This window comes from Myotis nattereri, assembly GCF_964212035.1.
Source record: "Myotis nattereri genome assembly, chromosome: 4".
NCBI classification, from domain to species: domain Eukaryota; kingdom Metazoa; phylum Chordata; class Mammalia; order Chiroptera; family Vespertilionidae; genus Myotis; species Myotis nattereri.
This window is the reverse complement of record NC_138079.1, coordinates 71,942,640-71,966,980: the sequence shown is the minus strand read 5'-3', so window position 1 is coordinate 71,966,980 and position 24,341 is coordinate 71,942,640. Positions and strand designations below refer to the sequence as shown.

Below are 24,341 nucleotides of genomic sequence, written 5' to 3'. Positions count from 1 at the left end.
TTTATCTAGATGTGGAAAATGTAGTATCCATGTCTAAAACAAATAATATCTAGAGTCCTATATCTATAGAAGCGCTGAAATTAAATTACAGCTCCAGAAGCACTGGGCTTAATGAGAAACAAAGCCACGTTCTTTCATATACGGAAAAATACTGGGACCAGTGAACCCATATTGGCAGCCTTTCATGGTGGGAAATAGAAAATTGCAACAAAAGAACACTGTTGACCTTGACTGTACATGTTTTCACTTCACTAGGAATTCCCAGCTGTTAAAGGTGATGATCCTTCTTATGGTCACATAGGTTGTAGCCAAGAATATCTTGAATTATGAATGAGTTCTATGTACCACAAAGCAGTATTTAGGAAAAATTGATCATTAACTCAATATTTAACTCTAAACAAACATATCTTTTATGTATTTTTATTGGTTTTTTAATGGCCAAATTTATTAGTTTCCTATAGAGTCAATATAAAAAAGAGAAATTATCAAAATGTAAACTAGTTTTATTCATAGAAGGCGTGTATATTCATGAATGAATTGATACTGGCACCTTGGAAGTCAAATCCTGCCATTTGAAAAAACACCATATATGTTCTTTAAAATATTTTTTGAGTCTTAGAAACAAAGAAAACATTGCTGAATTTCATAATGTTATTATACATATTTTCCTCTATGAAAAAGACAGACTGAAAATATGACAAGCTATATGGTGATCACAATTTATATAGTGTGACTGTTAATCATGTTATTCGTGGTCATTATTTAATAACTTTAAAACTCAAAGATATCTAACTGTTAATGGAAAACTGTGTATGTGTTTTGAATAACAAATCATATACTGGACTTCCATGTTTCTTAGAAATGCTGGTATGTGTTGTCCACATTCCTGCAAACATCACATTAGGATGGGGCTGACCTTGGGCATTTCCGGGTGTCCTGTTGTCACTGTCTGCCTGTGGCACTGTTTCCCTGTTTCATCATGTGGGGAGGTGGGAGTAGGTTATGGAGCTTCTGTTAAAAAAATTAGAGAACTTTTAAAAATACTGTATTTACTTTACATTTTCCAAAACACACTGAACTAAACAGATACAGGAGCTTATGAATGGGGGTGGGACATCAGTCAGTATGAAGGAATAGGCTATGCTGATGGAGATGTACACACGAACAGAAGAGGAGTTAATATATGAACCATGTACGTGGGGACATGCATGTGAAGGACTACATACGGTTAGTGAAAAGAACTGTGGTACAGATCAGTCAATAAATCAAGTCTTCAAGAATTTCACTGAGAAACTGTTCTTTCTGAGAAAAGATTGCTAAAGCAAATCACTGGAAATTTTCCTGACATTAACACTTACTCATTAATCAATACTGTTTCAGTATTGCTGCCCAGTGATCATTAACAGACAAATGAGCATACCAGCTTTAGGGACAATAGTCCGGAAGGGAAGAGCAGTCAACCATGTCACAGAAGTGGATAGAAATACCCTCAGTAAAGTGGTAGTGCAGAATAGCCTCTTGAAATGAGAGAGCTATCTTCAAATATTTAAAGGGATGCCTGGCCTCAGGAAACTAAGCTTATTGTATGAGGTGCTAATGGGCTGAGCCAACCTCAGAGAAACATACCCTAGGTCTTGTGAACCAAAGACTATCCTGTCTGAGAGGCAGAATTGCTTATAGCAGGGCCTAAGTGATCTCTTGGTAGTGATACTGTCAGAACTCTAAGAGCCACAGGGCAGTGAGTACAGAGCCTCTGACTAGGGAGGTTGAAGTACAGAGCCCAAGGTCCTTGAGGTTGCTGCATCCAGTTCAGAAATGATAGATGGTTGCTCCCCAAATGTGTAATCCCTTGCTCTTGCCTTAAGCCTTTAGTAACATATTCCCCAAACTCTGCAGTGACTGAGATTTGTTTAAACTAGGTATTAATAAAAAGACAGGAGCTTAAGTCATTTAGTTTGCACAACCATTCGTTCATGGTTATATCACTATGCTTTGTCAGTACTAAGAATACCGCGATGAATGAGAAAGACGCCTTCCTCAAGGAGCTCCACAAGAACCAGCCCGGGCAGGGGCTGAGGAAGGGCACAATTTCCTCTGCTCCCATTGCTCCCCATGCTGTTACTAATTTTCTTCATCAACAATAACCTTGATTATTTAGTAGAGGAAAAGCAAAATTGTACATATAAATAAGCTCAAGGTGTTTAATTTCATTATGCATCCAGTCATAATGAATGCTCATTCATCAAATACTCACTAAGCACCAATTACGTGCCAAGAGCCCTTCTAGTTTTGGGAAATAAAACACCAAGAATCCCTGCCCACGCTTTTATTACAGACATGTGCATTATAGGAAACATTTTCATTAATAATGAATTGTAAAGTCTGAATGCAAAACCAGGATTTTAAAAATGTTCCAATGAATAGCATTATGCAGGCACTATTTAATTGTTTGAACAATTTTATGGTTCAAACACTTAACAAAGTGAACAGTCAAAAATAAGGTGAGCAATCAAATTATCCAACCACATTTCACATTAGATCTACATTAAATACTCTTAGCGATATTGGCAAAAATCTGAGATTCATAAAGTTATACTGTTAGAATGGAAAAGCAAAGGAATGGTAAAAAGTATGCTATCCATATTAATACTTCTGGTGAAATATACATACCTCTGTTCTTTCCTCCCCCAAAAAATATTTGCCCAAAAAGCCATTACAAAAGAGTTGTAAGGATTTAAGAAAAGGAACATAGATTTTTCTGTTAACATTACTATATTATACTTCATGCCAAGACAACGAGAAAGGAGCAGAAGTGCTGGCTATGACACAAGATATTTACTTCCCTATTGCCTCCCTTTTGCCATCTCTGAAAGGGAGGTTGATAAAATCATACTAACTTCATAGGGCTAAAGTGAGAATGAGCTAATACATGGGAAAGATTTAACACTCTTTAAAGCACTTAAGTGTTTGCTATCATTCCTGTTATTAAATTGAAGAGCAATGTAGTAACAATGCATGTCAAAGCCTTTACTGATAGAGATTCTCCCTGGACCTACAATAAAGAATTCTGAACCCAGCACCTATACATTGTCCTTAATCTCAGTGTCATATAGTCTCCAGGCAGCACAGCAGCCCACCATGCTGCTCTAGTTGGTGGCCATACTTTTCTCCTCACAGCAAAGTGAAAATGCCAGATTCCAAGTGTGCTGCCAGAATCCCCCAGCTTCGTAATTGCCGCCACTTTTATTTTTTTTATTCCATTTTGACAGTATAGATTCTGTTCTGCTGTTTGGCAGAGATTGCCTGGCTTTGCACAGTGGAAAAAGCTATTACCAAGCCACTCCAGCCAAAACTTGTGATCTTATTCAGCAACAGGACTTTTCTGCCAAGGACAAGCTGAACAACTCCTTCCTTCATTCCCCTCATGTGCTTCACACACAGTCTCAGACGAGGCTAAACCCAAAGTGGGAAAGGGTTTGAAAATTATCTGGGAAATGTTTGAAGTAATTCATTAATCTGTGTTTCAAGCATCCAGAGTATTACTGCGCATGTCAGAAGGAAAATGTCTAAACTTTATACTTGGAAGCAGCTATGGGGAAAAGACAGAAGATGACCTGAATCTGGTAGAGGAAAGAGTACTAAACCTGAACTCTTGACAAATGCACATTTACATTTTTGGCCTTTGCAGAATTAATCAATGCCCACAATCTGTTTTGATACTCCCACCCTGATAATTTCCTTGTCCTGACAACAATGAGACGCAAAAAAGCCCATGGTATAAGCACAGATTTTGAATAGGTTTTTCAGGAATACTGCTACAGTATCATGTCTCCCTGGTGATCAACGACATACATTTGTAAAACATGTCACATGCACAGGGTCACAATCTAGTTCTAGAGAAAAACATGTCTCTATATTAAGCCATTAGATTTATTTAGGAATCAAACATACACCCACAACCCCACAAGTTACAAATATTCATCAATTGAATCCATGTGTGTGAAAGGGCTTTGCTAAGCAAATTCTAATCAGTATCCAACTGCCTGCACTTAACGTTTCTTTAGGGAAGTGATAACCTCTTATTCATCTTTATAACACCACTATCTGAAAATCAAAGGAGATTTCTTTATTGGCTAAAAAAACCCAAAAACTTAATTAAAGCACAGCTCTCAGGCTAAGCAGCAGAGGGCTGGCTATTGGACTCAGTCCAGATTTCTTAAATGAATCATGTGTCAGGAAATAAAGAAATAAATTGTAGGGTTAGTGTAATTTTTAGTGACCGTAACCTAAATGATGTCTTACTGTTGTAAAGGAAAGTATTTATCAAGTATCAGCATATCATTATGCTGAGTACACAAAGAAGCCCAGAAAAGCCTGCTACATAAATACATTTTAAAAACTAGATTTAATTATATAATAGACTGGACCTATAAAGCAATCATATGAAGGACATCAAACACTCAAATTTTGGATTATACTTTAGTGATTTTGTCCCAAATGAAAGGTAAAATAGATGATCTAAATAGCTTTCCTATTTTTTGTTCTGTTTTGTTTTGTTTTTGGTTAATCCTCACCTGAGGGTATTTTTTTAGGAAATGTGAAAGAGGGAAAGACAGAGAGAAAGACCAATGTGAGAGAAACACATAGATTGGTTGCCTCCTGCACACACCCAGAACAGGGCCTGGGCGGGGAGGAGCCTGCCACCAGGTACAGCAATGCCCTTGGCCAGAATCAAACCCGGGACCTTTTGGTCCACAGGCCAATCAATGTTCTATCCACTTAGCCAAACCAGTAAATTATTTGGAAACATGTTTGGGAGATTTAAATCATGAATTTTAGTAATATGCTTACAGAATTATTGGGAAAAAATACAAAGTATGACCTTTCATAAGACAATTTAAAATTTATATTCCAAGATTTAAGAGGAAGAAGAAAAATAGGAGAAAAAAATTTACGCTTCGAATTTTGAACTAATTTCTACTTATGTACTACCAAACAATTATAAAACCTGATCAAAAAATGTAATATTTCTCATTTAGAAAATACCAAAAGTATGCATTCCATGCGTATTCAAAACACCAGCATTTAAACAACAAAATGTGATCCTTGCTTTAAAATTCATGCATAATTACTAGGTTTGCTTCACTCTATTTAGACTGGGGCAAGATGCATATATCCAAGCTTCATCTATAAATTCATGTGTAAATAATAACCTTACGGTATATGCTTTTTAATCTTTGCTGAACTGCTAACTGGATGCTTTGCCCATAATCTTCACAAAGTACACCCAATGCTCACGTGTTTGTCCAATAAAAATTTGTTTCAGAAAATAGTAGAGTTAGAGTGACCCCTTAACTAATCTATCTCTTCAGTACAATAAAAACGTGAGTTTTCAGGATCAAAACATGATCATGTTGCCTGAGAGCTCAATTTCAACAAATATCTGCACTAATACTCAAACTGAAAAGCGCTCCAAGATTTTGTAGAATATTAGATACATACTTCTCTGAGTAATGCAATAAAAAGAACTGCAGTTATTAGCATTTTAGGACACAAATAACATATTTATAAAAAAGAATAAAATCCAATAATAAATATGTATTGAAGCTCTGAAGTATAAACAATAGTTTACAGATTTAAAGTATAAACGGCAGTTTATACTTTATCTCCAAACTGAAAACTCATGTTGCCACATCAGACATTCATGGTTTAAATGAAGGGAGAGGACAGCTTTGAAATAGAATATTTTGAGGCTGTTGAACTTTGAACCAGTTACTTTTGCAGTGCAAGGGAAGTTATTCAACTAGAACAGATAAACAGATGGACAACTATGGTGAAAACCTCCCTCTCTCCCCCCACCCCGCCCCAAATCTGTACACTACATGGTTAGAAACTGCTTTTGTACCTGCCTTTGCAGCATAGCTGTTCAAAAGGCTAAAATGAGCCTGGGATATGTGCCACACACATCTTCAGGTAGCAGAACTGCCTGGAGATAAATGTCCTCATTTATAGAATTTGTGCAAAGCAGAGGCAGGCCTCAGCACCAAAAAGACCAGCTCTTCATGGGGCCTGGGAATTTAGAAATCTAAGTGCTATGCAAAAATATAATTCTGGGACCGAGGTAACAGTGGTAACAGAATCCAAACTCGTAGCTTTTTGAAGTTTAAACTATTCTCTAGGAACAGTCCAGGAATATGGGAAGGACAATTGAGTGGAGATTTCTAGATAACAAACATGACAATTTTTTTACTATTCCGATTTTTTTTTTAAATGTATATTTTATTGATTTTTTACAGGGAGGAAGGGAGAGAGATAGAGAGTTAGAAACATCAATGAGAGAGAAACATCGACCAGCTGCCTCCTGCACACCTCCCAGTGGGGATGTGCCCGCAACCAAGGTACATGCCCTTGACCGGAATCGAACCTGGGACCTTTCAGTCCGCAGGCTGACGCTCTATCCACTGAGCTAAACCGGTTTTGGCACTATTCCGATTTTAATTGCAAGAATAATATGGCATATACACACACATTACTCACACATACCTCATTCTAAATAAAACATTTTTTTTTTAATGTTGGAGTAACTCAGATTTTACCTAGGAGGAAATATGGAATTATTGTGTAAGATATACATGGCTTTGAACTCACTTTCATAGCTGTATTATTGTATTTTAAACTTGAAACTTTTCATTGTCTAAAGCTTGAATAACTGGCTCATCATTATATCTGTTTACAGAATAATCTGTCAAAGATCCCCAAATAACTTGAAAAAGAAGCCAATTGGTGTAACTCAAAGAATACCCTTTTTCATGGAAGAAAAGCAAATAATTTTTAGAATACATGACATTCCTAGGATTACTAGTCAACTCTCTTTTGACTATAAGATGTTTCAAGGATTGATTTTCATCACAGAATACTGAGATCTGCAGGAGAGATTCTATGTTTTACATACCTTTATAATTACAGAAGTATAACAGGAATGAAGATCTGTTCCCATTCCAAAATCCACCAGAAATATGTAACCCCATTTTATTTTCTATGGGTCAAATATACCATAGAACTAAGGATCATGGCAGGAATTAAGAGATGAAATACCATCTAGAGGTTTAGAAAGGCTTAATAATGATCATAATATACTTTATAAAGAAATGAAATTTTATAATTAAAAATAGGATAGTAAAATTTGGCCTTGTAGAAATAATCCTATAATTAATAGATGAAAATAATTTTATTCAGTATATTAAATCATTAATTAGTATTCTAGCCATTGTTCTGAATACTAAAGTGCCTGCAAAATTTGGGCCATTAAGCAGTAAATAACTTCATCTTGAATACATGTCTACATTTTTGTTTTTTGTTTTTGTTGTGTTTTTGTATTAGCTGAATAGCTTTGAATTAACTATTTTTCACTTCTACTTTCTGTTTTGAATATTAATGTAATTAGCCTAAATTCTGAATATTAGTACTGGCTTCAACATTCCTAAGTAGGAGGGTTCAGAGGCAGGGATATAGTTACAAAGGTGGGCCAGGGAACTAATTTTAAAAAAGCCTGTCTTGCATATTAAGAACAATATTTTTATTTAAAGCACTAGGGACCCAGTGCACAAATTCATGCACCTTGAAAGGAGCTGTGGGTGGCGAGGCTGTGGTAGCCACAGGGGTGGGTCTCGGCCCATCCTCCATACCCCCACCCGGCCCCTCTTGCTGCAGCCCCTGGTCCCTTGTCTGCTAGCAGCCCTGCTCCCGCCACTCCCACGCACTGACACCACCGGCCCTACTCGCACCTGCTGACGGCACAGAGCAATGGGGGCCAGCATCAGCAGCAGGTACGAGTGGCAGCTGCTGCCCCGATCGCCCCTCAGGAGCAAGGGGAGGTGGAGAAGCCCTCAGGGGCGATCAGAGCTGGCAGCCGCTGCTTGAATCTGCTAATGGCGCCGAGTGATCAGGACAGGTGTTGGGCACTGGCAGCGGGTGCAAGTGGTGGCTCTGGCACCGGCTGCAGGTGTGAGCAGGGCCAGCACTGGTAGTAGGTGTGAGCAGTGGCTCCGGTGCCAGCAATGGGTGCGATCGCCGGGTGGGACTGCGATGCACGGGGGCAAAGAATTTTCAGTAAAAACCAGAGGCTTGCCCCAATGACAGCGACTGGTGCCCTGCCTTGGTCTGGCACCCCCCACTCACCTGATCCACCATCCCACTGCGGCCAATGCCGACCATGTTCCACACACGCCCCATGGTGGTCAGCGCACATCATAGTGACTGGTCTTTCAGTTGTTCTGCCATTCGGTCTATTTGCATATTAGCCTTTTATTATATAGGATAAGCTCATTTGGAGGGGTTGAGGGTATTGTAGCAATGAAAAGTATACAGAGAAGGTTAAATCTTACTCTATTCTAACAGAAACTTCTGGTCTTTGGTTATTATCAATTGAGGTTCAAAATGAAACAACTGGACATATTTCCAGGAAACATAAGGGAAGGACTCTAATCAAAATCTGCCCCCCTTTTCTTATGAGTTTAAGATACTGCAGACTATAAATATGCATCCCAAAGATAACCATTGCCTGCATGATGGTGACTTTGTTGTAGCAAAGAAGATCTATTACCCACTTGAAGGGTAAATTCAACAAAGTAGTGATCAATGACATTTTAAAAGTAGATCTCCAAATATCAGGTTTGCTACTACTGATTTATATCTTTATTTACAGGGGGAGGTGGATTAGGAAAGAATGAAAATAGCTCAGATTATGTCAAATATATTTATTTTGTGTTAGTATTTCCAAAATTTACCTAATCATATGAATTTTATTGTTTAATACACAACTTTTAGACTCTATCAAAGTTCAAATAAGCCACAATCTCCTGGGGAGGAACTTAGAGAGCCAGATTAATAAGCATGTTTTTTATAACTAAACAAAATTGGGAAACCCTATTTTATTTATTCCCTTTTTCCTTTTGATTCCCTTAACCTGTTTCTTTCCCATCCTCACTCTTTGCCTCTGGCAACCACCTATCTATTTTCTGTATCTAAAAGCTGCTGTTTTGGTTTTCTATTTGTTCTAGATTCTACATATAAGAGAGATCATATGGTCTGACTTATGTCACTTAGCATAAGGCCCTTTAGTTTCTTTACATATATAATTTCTTTATCAATGGACATTAAGGTTGTTTCCATATCTTGGTTATTATAAATAGTTTTAAGGAAAATAGAGGTGCATATTTAAAATTTTAAAGAGTTTTCTTGTTTCTCTAAAGTGAATTTCTCAGAACTAAAACAAAACATATATAAGTAATAAACTCTAGAAAAGCACAACAAATGGAAGAAAATAAAGCCACCACAACAAAAAATGCTTTCTGGCATGATTTAAAAAAGATAGTGATAATCTCCCTTGATATGTGTTGGGAAATGGGGAAGCACCTATAGGAAATTGCTATTTATGTGAAGTGACTTTGAAAGAAAGACTGACCATCAACTTGATACCAGACTGTGAGGCAGACAGAGCCAGGGTACCTACCACAGCATCAGAATCCCAGCACAGCTCTCATCCCCAGCTCATCTGTGCTGGCAAGTGGCTGAAAGTCCCAAACTAAAATTCCTTTGTAGAATGAAAAAAATCCCAAAGTTGAAATAGTCATCTCCATAGTAAAAACAATGAGAACAATTTGTTTTTTTATTTCCTTCCTCTCAGTGCTAACAAGATGAAAATGATCTCCTTTCACATTATACTACTGTATGTGGGGCATGGTATGTGAAAAATAAATTATACTATTTATTTATTTTCACTTTTCATTTTAAGGACTTTTCACTTTTCATTTTAAGGTGAAAAGAGATACTCTATCTTTGAAAAGTGATAAACTAAGATATACATTTCACAACTGGCTACATGAACGAAGTTGTTATAAATTATGGTGGCATTTTACTGATTCAAATACTTTCTTGAAACAATTGAACGAAGCACCACCATTTACAAGTATAATGAGGCAGTTATAAAAGAGAATTTACTAATGCTTAAAATTTCTCATTCACAAATCTAATAGAATAAAAAGATCTTCTTTTCCAATTAGATCCTCAAATTATTTCCTACATTTTGAAAATTATTTAACACAGCTTTCGATGTTTGTTTGGCTAAATACTGAAAGGCAATAATAAATAGGTTAAAGGGGTGGTATGGTTACCACATTTTTTTTACTAAAAGCATCAGACTAGTGGCTCATAAATAATTTTTATGTTATAAATGAAAAAAAGGAAATATAATAAAAGTTATAATAAGATAAGAGGATATATGAAATATAAGAAAATCCTATATAATAAAAGGGTAATATGCAAATAGACCAAACGGTGCAGGAGCTGTCCCCTGGTGGTCAGTGTGCTCATGGGCTCATGGCTGGCGAACACAGCGGCAATGTAAGGAGCCACTCCTGCTTCCGTGGCAGCGCTAAGGCCTAAGCCATCAGTTGGACATTCCCTGAGGGCTCCCAGACTGCAAGAGGGTACAGGCCGGGCTGAGGGATCCCCCTGAGTGCATGAATTTCATGCACCAGGCCTCTAGTATATAATAAGAAAAAATATAACTAGCTTATTAAATTAGTGATAGAAATCTTTCATTTTCTTAAATTGAATTTATTAGGGAACATTGGTTAAAATATATATATATATGTTTCAGGTATACAATTTTACAACACATCATCTCTATATTGCATTGTGCGTTTACCATTCCAAGTCAACTCTCCTTCCATACCACCCAAAGCAATCTATAGAGTCAACGCAATTCCTATCAGGAATCCAATAGCGTATTTCACAGAACTAGAATAAATATTCCAAAAATTTACAGGGAACCATAAGAAGATGCCAAATAGCCACAGCAATCTTGAGAAAGAAGAACAAAATGGGAGGACCCAAGTTACCTGATATCAAACTACACTACAAGGTCATAGTCATCAAAACAGCATGGTACTGGCATAAACACAGACATATAGATCAATGGAACAGAATAGAGAGTTCAAAAACAACCCAGAAGATTATAGTCAGTTAATATTTGACAAAGGAGGCAAAACATACAATGTGGTAAATAGTGTTCCATAAATAGTGCTGGGAAAATTGGACAAATGCTTGCAAAAAATGAAACTAGACCACCTTCTTACAACATACACAAGAATTAACTCAAAATGGATTAAATTATTAAATATTATCCTCAAAACTATAAAAATCCTAGAAGAAAAATCTAGGCAGTAAAAGCTCGGACATTTCTCATAGCAATATTTTTTTCTGATATATTGCCTCAGGCAAGGAAAACAAAAGAAAGGAAATCTTCCTTTTTAAAAAATGTATATTTTTTCACGTTTATTAAGGTATAATTGATAAATAAAATTTTAATACTTAAAGTAAATAAACCACAATAATTTGATATACATAATGAAAGAATTTCCACTAATGAGTTAATTAACAACAGTCATCTCACACATTTACCTTTGTGTGTGTGTGAGAGAGAGAGAGAGAGAGAGGGAGAGAGAGAGAGAACATTGAAGGCCTCTCTTTACAAATACCAATTATATAATACAGTGCTTTAAAATGTAGTCACCATGTTATACATTAGATCTGATCTGAGAACTTCTTCATCCTATAGCTAAAAGTTTGTATCCTTTAAAAAAATTACCTTTATTGTTGAAAGTATTGCAGATGTCCCCTTTTTGCCCCCATTGGCTTCTCCACCCCACCCCTGTCCCTCCCAGGCCTTCACCACCCTTGTTGTCTCTGTTCATGGGGTATGTATATATGCATATATGTTCTCCAGTTAATCTCTTTCCCCCACCCCCACCTCTGCCTCCCCTCTGCATTCCTCAGTCTGTTCCTTTTATCAGCCTGTCTCTATTTCCTCCACACCCTCCCCCTGTCAACCACAATTCAACTCTCTGTACCTATGACTTTGAAAAATTTTTTTAGATCCCATATATAAGTGATACCAGATAGCGTTTCTCTGTCTCTGTGTGGCTTATTTCTTTAACCACAGTGCCATCCAGGTTCATCCATGTTGTCACCAATGACAGGATTTCCTTTTTAAAGACTGAATAATATTCCTCTGCATGTGTATGTATTCCACATTTCCTTTTTCATTCATCTGTCTCCAGATACTTATCAAATTAACTAAATTAAATTCAATTTTACACTTTATAATGTATAGATAAATTATAATGCACAGACAGTTCTAAGAACACTGTGAAATTGAGACATATTTTCAATTTCTTATAGATCATTCTGGGGCTGCCTTAATTTATAAAGATATTTATATTTTCTTATAAATACAATGAGTATGACAGGTGAAAGAAGAGGAATACATGAAATACACATATATATTCTCTGCTAATCAAGGACTTACTATAAAAACATACAATACTATTATTGAATTAGTATTGGAATAGTTTTGAAAACAGTAACATTCTCTGAAGCATTAAGATCAAATCATTGTAGAAAGAGCACAAAGTATTAGCAACAATTAGAATAAGTATAAAATAAAATATTTATGAAAAACACTCCTACTGACAAAATACTTTGAAACCCAGGACGACCAAAACTGGAAGTTGAGGCAAACCCTTCTCAAGTTTCTCACTATATCTTAGTAAGACAAGGCAAGTGTACAAATAACTTGAGAACACCAGAGAACTGGATGTTGCAGCAAGAATAGGCACAAATGGGCATTCAGAGATAGGAGAAGAGTGAAAAGGGAGGAATCAAAAATCTCTGCTGGAACTTAAAGAATCAAGTTGGGGAAAGGTTGAGAAATAAGGTCCTATTAAGGAATAGAGTATTTGATATTTCACTTACCCTTTGTTTATTTTCTGTTGAGATGGAAACATTCTTACAGCCAAGTGTTTTCTAAAAAACATGTCTTAGATATGGAATAAAAACCCTAGCTGAAATGATCATAGGAGTACGGGCATCTTATATAATAAAAGCATAATATGCAAATTGACCAAACGGCAGAACGACCAATTGGCAGGGGGGCAGGGCTGGCGAGCAGGCATGCCAGGCCAGCCAAGGTGCATGCCAGTGGGCAGAGAGGGAACAGCGATGGGGCAGGGGGATTGGCAACCAGTGTCAGTGGAGGGGCAATGAGGGAGGCTGGCACCATCCCCTGATCAACCCATCTGGTCGCCTCCCGCAGAGGGAGGCCAGGTGGTGGCAGCGGCAGGGTAATGGGGGCAGTGCCATCCCCTGATTGGAAGGCCTGGTTGCCTCCTGCAGAGGGAAGCCAGACTGCAGTTTAGGCCTGCTCCCCACAACTCCTGGGGAGCGGGCCTAAGCCGTCAGTAGGATATCCCCTGAGGACTCCTGGACTGTGAGAAGGAGCAGGTTGGGCTGAAGGACCCCCCACCCCCCAGTGCACAAATTTTCATGCACTGGGCCTCTAGTATTTTAATAATGAGTTACAGGGTGGATATATTAAGCATTCTTAATAATAAAATAATAATAAAGAGGGCAGGAGGAGACTTTTGGTGGTGATGGATATGCTAATGATATAGATTATACACAAATATATACAGATCTTCAAACTCATCAAGTTGTAAACATTTAATATGGAACAGCTTTTTATATGTCAATTAATGAATAAAGTATTTAAAAATACTAGTGAAAGATACTATGTAAGAAATCAAATAAGCTATCTATGACCATAGAAATGTTTTGTGTGGATAAGGAAGGCAATTACTATCATACATATAAGGGAAAACTATTTTCAGGTCTAAGTTACCTTCTTGGGAGGAAAATTCAGAACCCACTCCCATTTGACTTGTGGGCTTTTTAGCTAGTTAGTCTAAGGATCACTGCCTTAAGCTCTAGCCTCAGATTAAGCCTGTGGGAAGTGGCAATAAAGTTTGTATTGTGTTGGACATTCCTATACTTTGAAAATGTATGGATATTATCCTTGGATTGTGGTAGGTGTCATCAAATATTAACAGATTCTGATAAGGCGAACATAGGTAGAAGTATTCTAGTTAAGTGGAGTGGCAACTGCAGGGTGTGAAAGTGGGAGCTAATAAGGAACATAAAAATTAGGCATGTTCAGAGGTTAATTGGAGTATACAATTTTTTTTAAAGCAGAAGATAGATTTTGGAAAGTGTCTTTAAATTAAATAGTAAAGAACCTTAAAAATAAGGCTAATGAGCTTCATTTTTATCCTTTATTAAAACAAAAAAGTTACTCAGTGAATCTTTATAATGACCCTATAAAGCAGATTTTATTATTATCCTTATTTTACAGAAGATAAAATGAAAGCCCAGAGAGGCTAAGTAATTTAAAGTCACATTGCTAGGAAATGGTAGAAATTAGATTATAACCCAGGAAGTTCACTGAGATGTTTCTGCCTAGAAAATGACATTATTAGAACTGGTATTTAGTATGAATAACTATGGATCTTATGTTAAATACTGAGAGATGAAGGACTTGATTGTATTATTATTATTATTATTATTATTATTATTATTATTTCTCCTTACCTAAGGATATGTTTATTGGTTTTTAGAGAGGGAGAAACACACACACACACACACACACGAGACAACATCGATGGGTTGTCTCCCATACATGCCCCGACTGGGTTGGGACCACAACCTAGGTATGTTCCCTGACTGGAAATCGAACCCACAACCTTTTGATATATGGGACTATGTTCCAACCAAGCCACACAGCCAGAGCTGGTCTATTATTTTTAAAAAGAACAAATAAGGGATAACAAATGATGAGTATCTGAATCCCAGGTTGAGAGTTCATTGTCAGAATTTGCACTATAATTTAATGATGAATTACTTGAATTCACAATAAAAAGCTAGCCCTAGCCAGTTTTGCTCAGTGGATAAAGCATCTGCCTGGGGACTGAAGGGTCCTGGGTTTGATTTTGGTCAAGGGCATATGCCCAGGTTGCGGGCTCGATCCCCAGTAGGGGGCGTGCAGGAGGCAGCTGATCAATAATTCTCTTTCATCACTGATGTTTCTAACTCTCTCTCCCTACCTTTCTGAAATCAATAAAAAAGATATATATTTTTAAAAAGCTAAAAGTAGGCATATAACTTACAAATCCTACTTTAGAAAATTGCTTCATATAACACTTGAGACAAAGCAAACCCAATGCATTCCTTTTCCTAAATAGACTTATTTATGAATTATGTATTGAACCAAGAGATTTTTTTAGAGATGGAAATATTTTCCAGTCTATGAATTCATATACCTGCTGTGCATGCTGTTCTTCAATATTAAGATAATTTTGCACACATCCATATAAAATATTTTTATATTTTCTCTATGTAAGTGTGAACTCTAAGATGACAGGGAACTGAAAGATCTCAGAACTAAAAGTAATAGGTAACACGTACCTGCAACCTATATGCTTAGCTTGAAACACTAACTTGAAGTGTTGAGCAATACAGCTGAAATTCTCAGTGGAATGAAAATATTAGAGAAGTCAAGCAAAAAGTAAGCTTTCTTTTTAAACAAAAAATTGTTTAAATCCCTTTTGTTCTCGTAAGTCAGCAAAATTTTCTTATACAACAGTGTAGTGATGTGTGCTGCATGTCTATTGACTTAAAATTTAAATAGTAAAACATTAGGCTCACTTCAATAGGAAAATATATATCCATCAAGCACAGAAGTGAAATCGACATATCTGTCTTGTTCTTATTCAACATTTCAAGTCCATTGATTTTTAAACTGTTTGAACAATTGAACTTGTCATTTCCTATGGGGGACTGGCACTGCTATTTTATGTTCGAGAATACTTTTGAGAGACAGGAAAACAGTGGGGCCAATCTAATGAGGAAGAAAGGCCAGGGGCTTGGACTCCAACAGGATATGTTTGAGCCCCATTCTGACCTGATCACAGTGGAAACGGCCTTGTGTCTCTTTGTCCTACTTTCTGCACACCACACCACCCATATCAGGGGATCACAGGGAAGGTTAAGTAAGATAAACATGCAAGGAGCTTCCAGAGGACCTCCTAAATAGAAGGCTCTTAACAAACACAGACGTGTACTATTTTGGAAGACAATACCTTCATTTTAAACATGTGATTTAAAGACAAAAGTCAGAATTACTTACTTCTGGTTGTGCAAACTGATAAATTTTGATCCTGGAATATTCACAACTCATCCAAAATTCACTTTACTTCTTTTTAAAATACAGATAATCTACTCTGTGCCTATCTAAAATAAATTGCTTGAGCATCCAATTAGATGCTGCATGTAGAACAGAAAAGCAATGTAAATGTAGTATAACTAATTCCAAATAACAGTCATAAAATACTTTTTAAAATTTAAGAATAAGCCCTGACTGGTTTGGCTCAGTGGTTAGAGCGTCGGCCTGCGGACTGAAGGGTCCCAGGTTCAATTCCGGTCAAGGGCATGTACCTTGGTTGCAGGCACATCCCCAGTAGGGGTGTGCAGGCGGCAGCTGATCGATGTTTCTCTCTCATTGATGTTTCTAACTCTCTACCCCTCTTCTTTCCTCTTGGTAAAAAAATCAATAAAATATATTTAAAAAAAAAAGAGTAAGAAAAATTTTAGCAATTAACTTTTCCCTCTATTAATCAACTGTGATATCCTTTCACTTTCATGGGCCAATTTATTGTCCTACAATTAACTAGAATTATATAGCTACTTCATGACCTCTTAGATTATTTCTGGTTCTTAAATTTTATAATTTAGACACCCTCCTATAAAAATCGCTTACCCAGAGTCTAAATCAGAACTCAAGGAAGGGAAGGCCTTATACCTATCCAGTTTAGGTAATGTCGCTCAATGATAAACTCTCTATGTCCTGGATGCTACCTCCCTCGAAAAACTCAACTCCTATCACATCCCACTTTGTTCTATAATTACGGTTAGCCCCCTGTAGCATTGTGTTTCTACTGTTTTCCATTGCTTTCCCCTCAGCCTAGAAGTCTCCCCTTTTATTTAACTTTTATCAGGGCACTTCCCACCCGCCCATGAAATGGCCTATTTGCATGTCTTTTACTCTTGGTAGATATGTTACTGAGCAGAAGGGACCATGTTCATCTCAGAACTTTCATCATAGCACACAGTGCTTGGCCCACAACAGATATTTAATACAATGAAATTGAACCAGGAAAGAAAATAAAGACAATCTTTGAATCTTGCAACAGATCCCTGCACTATTTGGTACAGTCTTGGGTCAAATGCCTAAACGATTACAGCTGCTGCTGTCAGTGAGTCTGAGGACCCCCCCCCCTAACACTGGGCAACAGTCAGAGTGCCCAGCACTTAAGAGGTAGTTTCCATTTGAACAACAAATAACATCATTCTAAAGCATCTACCAACCTCCAGAGTTATCTTTGTGCCAGGCAACTAATTTTAGCTTTGGCAGTTCAACATGCCCAAGTCTCATGAGATTTACAAACAATTGTAATGCCATTCTGGACAGTTATTTCATCTTTGACACAACTGTTTTTATTTTTAGATGATTCAGTCATGTTCCAGAAATAAAATTTCCAGTTTCTCAGTAGAAATACTTACCAAAATGCACAGCTAAAAGAAACAAAATGAAGTCTCCCCTTGTGAGATGGCATAACACTTGCCATGTTTAATAAAATACCCACAGGAGCTCCAGGAGACAAATGTGACTCACTGCTTTCTACCTGGTTGCCAGGCCCTGGCAATTTTTAGAACCCTCAGATGGAAGGGCAGATTGTATTTTAAAAGCATGGTAATATGGTAACACACACACACAGAATGCACCCATTCTTGCACATGTCTACTAATATGTGATGGCAATGCTCCACTGAAATCTATGCTCCCCTCCCTCTTAAACCTCGGGGGCCCCTGGTAACTGCCTTGGTCAATAACATGCAAAGGAAGGAGTGCTGCCTGATACCTGAAGTTGGGTAATAAAAAGCAAAATGACCTCAGATTGGCTCACCCTCTAAATTGACACACTTGCTCTTGGAATCCAGACACTGCGTTGTGAGGAATCCAGGCTATATAAAGAGGCCCGATGTGGGCACACCAACCAAACTCTAGTGCAGGAGTTCTCAACCTTCTGGCCCTTTAAATACAGTTCTTCATGTTGTGACCCCCAACCATAAAATTATTTTCGTTGCTACTTCATAACTATAATTTTGCTACTGTTATGAATCGTAATGTAAGTATCTGATATGCAGGATGGTCTTAGGCAACCCCTGTGAAAGGGTCGTTCGACCCCCAAAGGTGTCATGACCCACAGGTTGAGAATCGCTGCTCTAGTGGCTGCCCCCCACCAACTAAATCTGTGAGTGAATGAGACTATAGATAATTCCAACCTCCAACATTCATGTCTTCCAGTTGAGACCCATAGAAACCATAAGAGAAATTATGTAATTATTGCTGTTTTAAGCCACCAAGTTTTAGAATGATGTTATGCAGCAATCGATAATCAAAATATATTTGGCAGGTTGCCTAGCATTAGGAATATCAATTTACAACTAGATTTAAGGCATCTGATACCTCTCACACTCCTTGGGCAATTTTTTTTTTTATTGACAGAGTATATGGAACTAACCAGTCTGAACTTCATATTCCTATAGCAAATATTGGCATTATAAAAGAATTAGGAAATTCATTCAGAAACTACTGTGCTAAAATTCCATAACTGTTTAACTAAAGTCTCCAGATTGTTTTTTAAAGCCCTCCACAACATTTCCTTATCTGTGTTTTCAACTATATTTCTCCAACAAATTTTGAAGAATATAGTATTGATTATTATTTTAGATGCAGCCCTGGCCCGTGTTTCTTAGTGGTTGGAGCATTGGCCTGAGCACCAAGCGGTCTCAGGTTTGATTCCCAGTCAAGGGCAGGTACCTGGGTTGCAGGTTTGATACCCAGCTCTGGTCTGGGCACATGCAGGAGGCAACCAATTGATACCTCTCTCTCACATGGATGTTTGATGTTTCTCTCTCTCTCCCCCTCCCTTCCACTCTCTCTCTCTCTCTTAAAAAAGAAGGGCAATGGAAAAAGGATCCTCCAGTGAAGATTAACAACAAAAAGTTCCAGGAAGCAGTGATCATGAAATTAGATTTCATTTTTGGTGTTTCCCAAAAATATGAGGAAGATGTCAGTGTTTCAGAAAAAAAGAAATATACACAGCTAAAAATTATCTTGAAGAAAACATTGGTATTATTTCTTTGCTTCTATTTTATTTCCTGTCTTCTATTTTATTTTCTCAAAGCTAAATTGATGTGCCAATCAAGTTACCGCCCAAGGAGAAGATGAATGAGTCAAGGTCATCCTCTAGTCCTCAATAAAACAGTCTCTCTTGAGCTTCTACATTTTTTAGAGTTTGCAGCTTTTGCTAGCTGAGACTTCATATGCTAGTAACTCCTCAGTATGGGAACTTCAGGGCTTTAAGCAAGGACATTTGAGATAAAAATACAAAAACCCATCAGTTTAGATTTCTTTGTTAAAATTTCAAAGCATATCCTTGAAACACATACTGCTTTTGACTGCACAAATTGCTGTATGTTAGTTATATGTGAATCATAGTAGTGTAAATGCATAAGGATATGCAATTAATCACTCATTTTGAACCATTTCCTGGAATTCACCCATGCTTTGTAAAAAGGAATCAGTGAGCATTAAAAAAAACCCAAATCTTTTTAAAACAGTGCCTGTAATTGTCAGAGAAAGAGCAATTAGGATTCATGTATGGAGAGAACTAGGTGGATTATAAGAAATTGGTTAAGGTAATTATGGAAGACAAAAAGTTCCAAGATCTGCAGTGGTCAAGTGGACACCCAGGAGAGCTGGTAGTGTCGCTCCACGGCCAGCCCAAAGGCCTCGGCACCAGGGGGGCAATGGTATAGGGTCCAGTCCCAAAGCTGTCAGACTAGAAGCCCATCAGTTCAAGTTTGATGGAGGAAAAGACCAATGTCTCAGCTCATACAATCACTATTCTTCAAATTTAATAATAATTTTATGATTTTTTCCAGCCCAAAATACAAGCTCAACTTGGGATAATGGCTAATAGGGCAGTGTATAGAAGTGGACATTTTGTTACTACTAGAAAAGACTTTTTAATAACATTGAATGTAAACTGTAATTGAAAAAAAACACTTTTTTAAAAAAAATGTTGAGTTTTTTGTTTTAAAGGAGTCAATTCTGGGCAATGTGTTAGCTGCAAATACTTCTCCCTTCCTTTATATTTCTAATCTTTATGAGCACATTTTGTTGTAGTGTACCATGCACACAGAAGAGTACCAAAAGTATTTAATTCAAAAAATAGGCTCTGAACAGCACCCCAGAAGTTCCCCTTACTCTTCTCTCAGTTACTACTGCCCCAGAAAAACAATCATGATTCTTACTTCCAATTCCAGATTCACTTTATAAATAAAATAGTATTTTGCACTTGGCTTTTTTAAATTTTTCTTTATTAATTTTCATCCAAGGACATGCTTAGAGAGAGAAAAAAACATTGTTGTGAAACTTTCAGTGCACAAGACTACATTCAACTAACTGAGCCACTCTGGCTGGGCTGTATCTGGCTTCTTTTGCTCAATATAGTGAATAAAATGTTATATAAATCCATACGATTTATCCATACTGTTACCAATACTTTATTCTCTTTGCAAGGTAGCATTCAATCATATGAATATCCACTCTACTATTAATGTGAAATTGAGTTACTTCTACTTTGGGGCTATTTTAAATATCCTTCTATAAACATTCTTTTACATGTCTTACATGTCACATAAATATGTGAGCATGTTCCTTTGGAAAATATGTACAAGTATAATTTCTGAATTTTAATGTATGTATTATGTTCAACTTTAGTAGGCTCTAGACATAGTTTTATGTCTATCGTTCTTATTTCTCCCCAAACTAAAAGAGAGTTCTAGTTGCTTCACATCCTTACCAATATTCCATATTCTTTACTTTTGTCATTTTAACCTTTCTGGTGAGTGCTTAAAAATACACAAAGTCAATTTAATTTGCATTTCTCTTTGACTAATTAAACTGAGTAGCTTTTCACGGTTTTGCTTTGTTTTTTGTCATTTATATATACTCTTTTGTAAAATAGCCATTCAAGTCATTCTTGCATTTTTTGTATGGGGTTGTCTTTACTTTATTGTTATTATTATTGATTTGTCGGAATTAGTTGAATAATCTGAAAACAAGTCCTTTCTCAAATATACATATTAAAATTCTTCTTGTTCATGTTTTGCTTTTTTAATCTCTTTATGATGTTTTCTTTATAAACAGCAGTTTATATTCATTTAGTTCAATCTTGATATTTTTCCATTACAGTTAGAGCAATCTGCATCTTTATAAAAATTATCTTACCTATTACAAGGTCATAAAAGTATTCTATTTTTAAAATAAATACTCTAGTGTTTTATCTCTCACTATTAGAGCTACAATCATTCTAAAATTGATTTTTTTTTTAATGATAAGAAGTAAGGCTCAAATGGATTTACTATTTCCAGTCTATATATTCTATTGGCGTGGAATTATTTACTGAAAAAAAATCATTTCTCTATTATTGCTGACGTATTAGATTTGGTATTTTGAATACCAAATCTAGCTTAATTTTGCACAAACACAAAATAGCAAATGATATCGATAACTCGGCTACTTTTTAAAAGTGTTTTGTGAACAAGTTTATTACCTACAGTGTACCAATTCATGCTTATAGTCTCACCATACTCCTAATTCCATAATGCTACTGGTTTAAAAGAGAATAAGAAGTTAGAAAGCTTTTACTCACAGCATCTAAAATAGTAACTAGCACATTATAGGTGCTCTATAAATGTTCTTGAGTGAAGTGGTTTCACATTCTTCTAACTAACTGCTGAATTCTTCATTTATAAAGAACTGTAAAATATTGGTGTTCCTTTTTTATATTCAAATTAAAGTATTATAAATATCAAAGTGTTTAATTTGAAAAGATACATGTAATATCTTCATGAAAGAACTTAGGATAATTAAAAATCTGAGAATTGACAAAACTAACCATTTCTTTTGTCACAACAGCAGCATTAACACTTGAGACTGGTCCCTTTTAGAAAATTACTATTTGAGAAATTCAAGGATTGCCATTTGAAATTTCTATCGTTTTTTTATACACAGAAAATAATTGTTTTTGAAAGGTCTAATTTAACTCAAAACTACTAGTTTCCATGAGGAATATTCCTATCCAAGTTCTTAGAAAGGAGACAGTTTGAATATTCAGTAGGGGGAAGGAGTTGGAACTTCTAGTTTATTGAAACTTAAAGGGCTAGAATTAGAAAAGAGGAATAACAAAACAAATTTTAAAAAAACTTCTCTCAAATCCACATCCTCTAGAAATTCTCTTAATTTTGTGTGAATATAACCATTTGCCCCCAAAAGTATTCTGTCAGCAAATGCAGTGCCCGGTGACAACTGAAGCACTACTGAGCAGACCCAGCAATGGAGAGAAGCCTGTGTGGGGTTCTTCTCCAAAGAATGCTGGGATCTTAACCGAATTGGAGAGATTTCAGGATGGAGTAAATCCTGAATTTAGGACATTTCAGGATTGCCCGAATCAAATTCTGTGTTGTTTAATCTATGCTCTAGATTACTAAACCACTGTCTTTAAAATCCAAACAGTCCTTTCTTATATTTTCAAGCTAAACTGAACACACTTGATATGCCTGTGCTTATGATTATTCGAGAAAAAAAAGATAAAAATAAACTTCATGCTTTGTCATATATGGTTTCACCACACCATTCGGTGTATGAATTAATTAGTTTCCCAGAATTCATAAATTGGTAGGTAGAATGTAAATAACCTTAGATTCCTCTTATTTGTACTCCTTTGGGTAAAATAATATCAGAATAAAAGTAAATTAAATTTAAAAATTACATTACATAATTTAACACGTAAAAATAAACTAAAATTTTATTTTAAAAATAGGCCTTTGGGATTTTTCCTCCCATTACTTGCCTGTAAGTTTCACATGAACATAAATATGTTCTGCAGATAGATCTTTACCTCTTAAATCCTCTCTTAGCTTTGCTGTTTTAGCTTAAAAACAATGGACTATACCTGTGTTAAGAAAAGTCACTTCAAAAACTAGGCAAGTCAATACTTATTTAAAAATTCTATAAAATGTATATGTACTAATTATTACTATGTGACTTATTTTTGTAAAAAATGAACATATAAACCACTGGCTTCAGATATGAAAAAACAAAAGACAAGTCACTGAACTTGGCACTCCATTTCACTGAAGTTAGAAAGGCCCAGGTAAAAATGTTAGAAAACAGCAACCTTACAAAATGGAGTCAACCAGACGGTTAAACTAATATATTTCAATCTTCATTGTAGAAATCATCTCAAAATTATATATATTTTGTAGTGTAGACTTGCATTTATATATATTTCTGGTTGTTTGTTACAATAAGGTATAATTAGGTCACTTGTTATCCTTACTTCACTGAAGTGAATCAAAGCTAGCAAAGGGAGACGTTCTCAAGCCTTATAAACTCTGGCTTCTGGCTTCCTTCCCTATTCGATGGCACAGAGCATGTGTGACACCAGACAGTTGCTCATCCCATAAAGCCTAGTTTCCTCATGTGTAAAATGGCAAAAATAATAAGACCTATCTCAATCTATAGGAAAGAGTATATGAGATAGTATGTCTAACATACTAATATTAGTGAAGCACCTCTTTTTTCACAGGCATGCTGTGAAGGTGATATTACTACCAGTAACATCATTATCATCCATATCATCCAGTGAGTAGCAGGGAATTCTCCACTCTAGTGAGTTCCAGACCTGGAACTCCAGTATCCTATTTGTGGGGTCAATGTCCTCCAGGCTAACTGTGCTCCTCTAAAATGTTACTAAATTAGTCCAAGAGAAAGCTGCAGTCTTGACATGATAAAATCAATAGCTTACGCACAAATGTCTTCAGAGATAAGGCAGGAAACATTAATAAGACAACTGATAATGTAGTGAACTATGGCCAGCTGGAAAGTATAAGCCCGAAGGCTTTAAAATGTGCTTATTTTCCTCATGGGTTGAAATTGGAATTTATTCCTCTTGCCATTTTCACATAATAGTAACAATACACTTCCAAACAAGCATTTAAATTCAAAGTGATGGAACCTGGATATTTAAGAGTGTGACAGAGAGACAGAGGCAATATTAATAAACATTCTTTATCACAGACTTAAAGTCACAGACATTAGCTTTAGCAATTTCCCTTAAGTTGATACAAAAGCCCAGGGCCCTCCATTTGCCTCTGTTTAGACATATAGGCCAAGACTGAAAATTGAGGCATTTCACTTTAGCTGACAAGAGGCATACTAGAAAATGTATTATGGATATTTGCATGCTACCTTTC

The 24,341-nt window shown here is 36.4% G+C and overlaps 1 protein-coding gene across 2 annotated transcripts in view; it reads right to left on the bottom strand.

Moving 5' to 3' along the window:
- Positions 1 to 24,341, bottom strand: part of PRR16 (proline rich 16) — a 235,809-nt gene that overhangs the window by 133,605 nt on the left and 77,863 nt on the right. Inside the window, exon 1 of one of the 2 annotated variants that reach the window (XM_081089134.1) lies at positions 917 to 1,011. The exons of the other annotated variant lie outside the window; for it this stretch is intronic. Coding sequence (XP_080945260.1) covers positions 917 to 925 — 9 coding nt within the window. The 5' untranslated portion in view covers positions 926 to 1,011. Of the gene's footprint in view, positions 1 to 916; positions 1,012 to 24,341 lie in introns of those variants that run through there. 2 annotated transcript variants of the gene reach the window in all.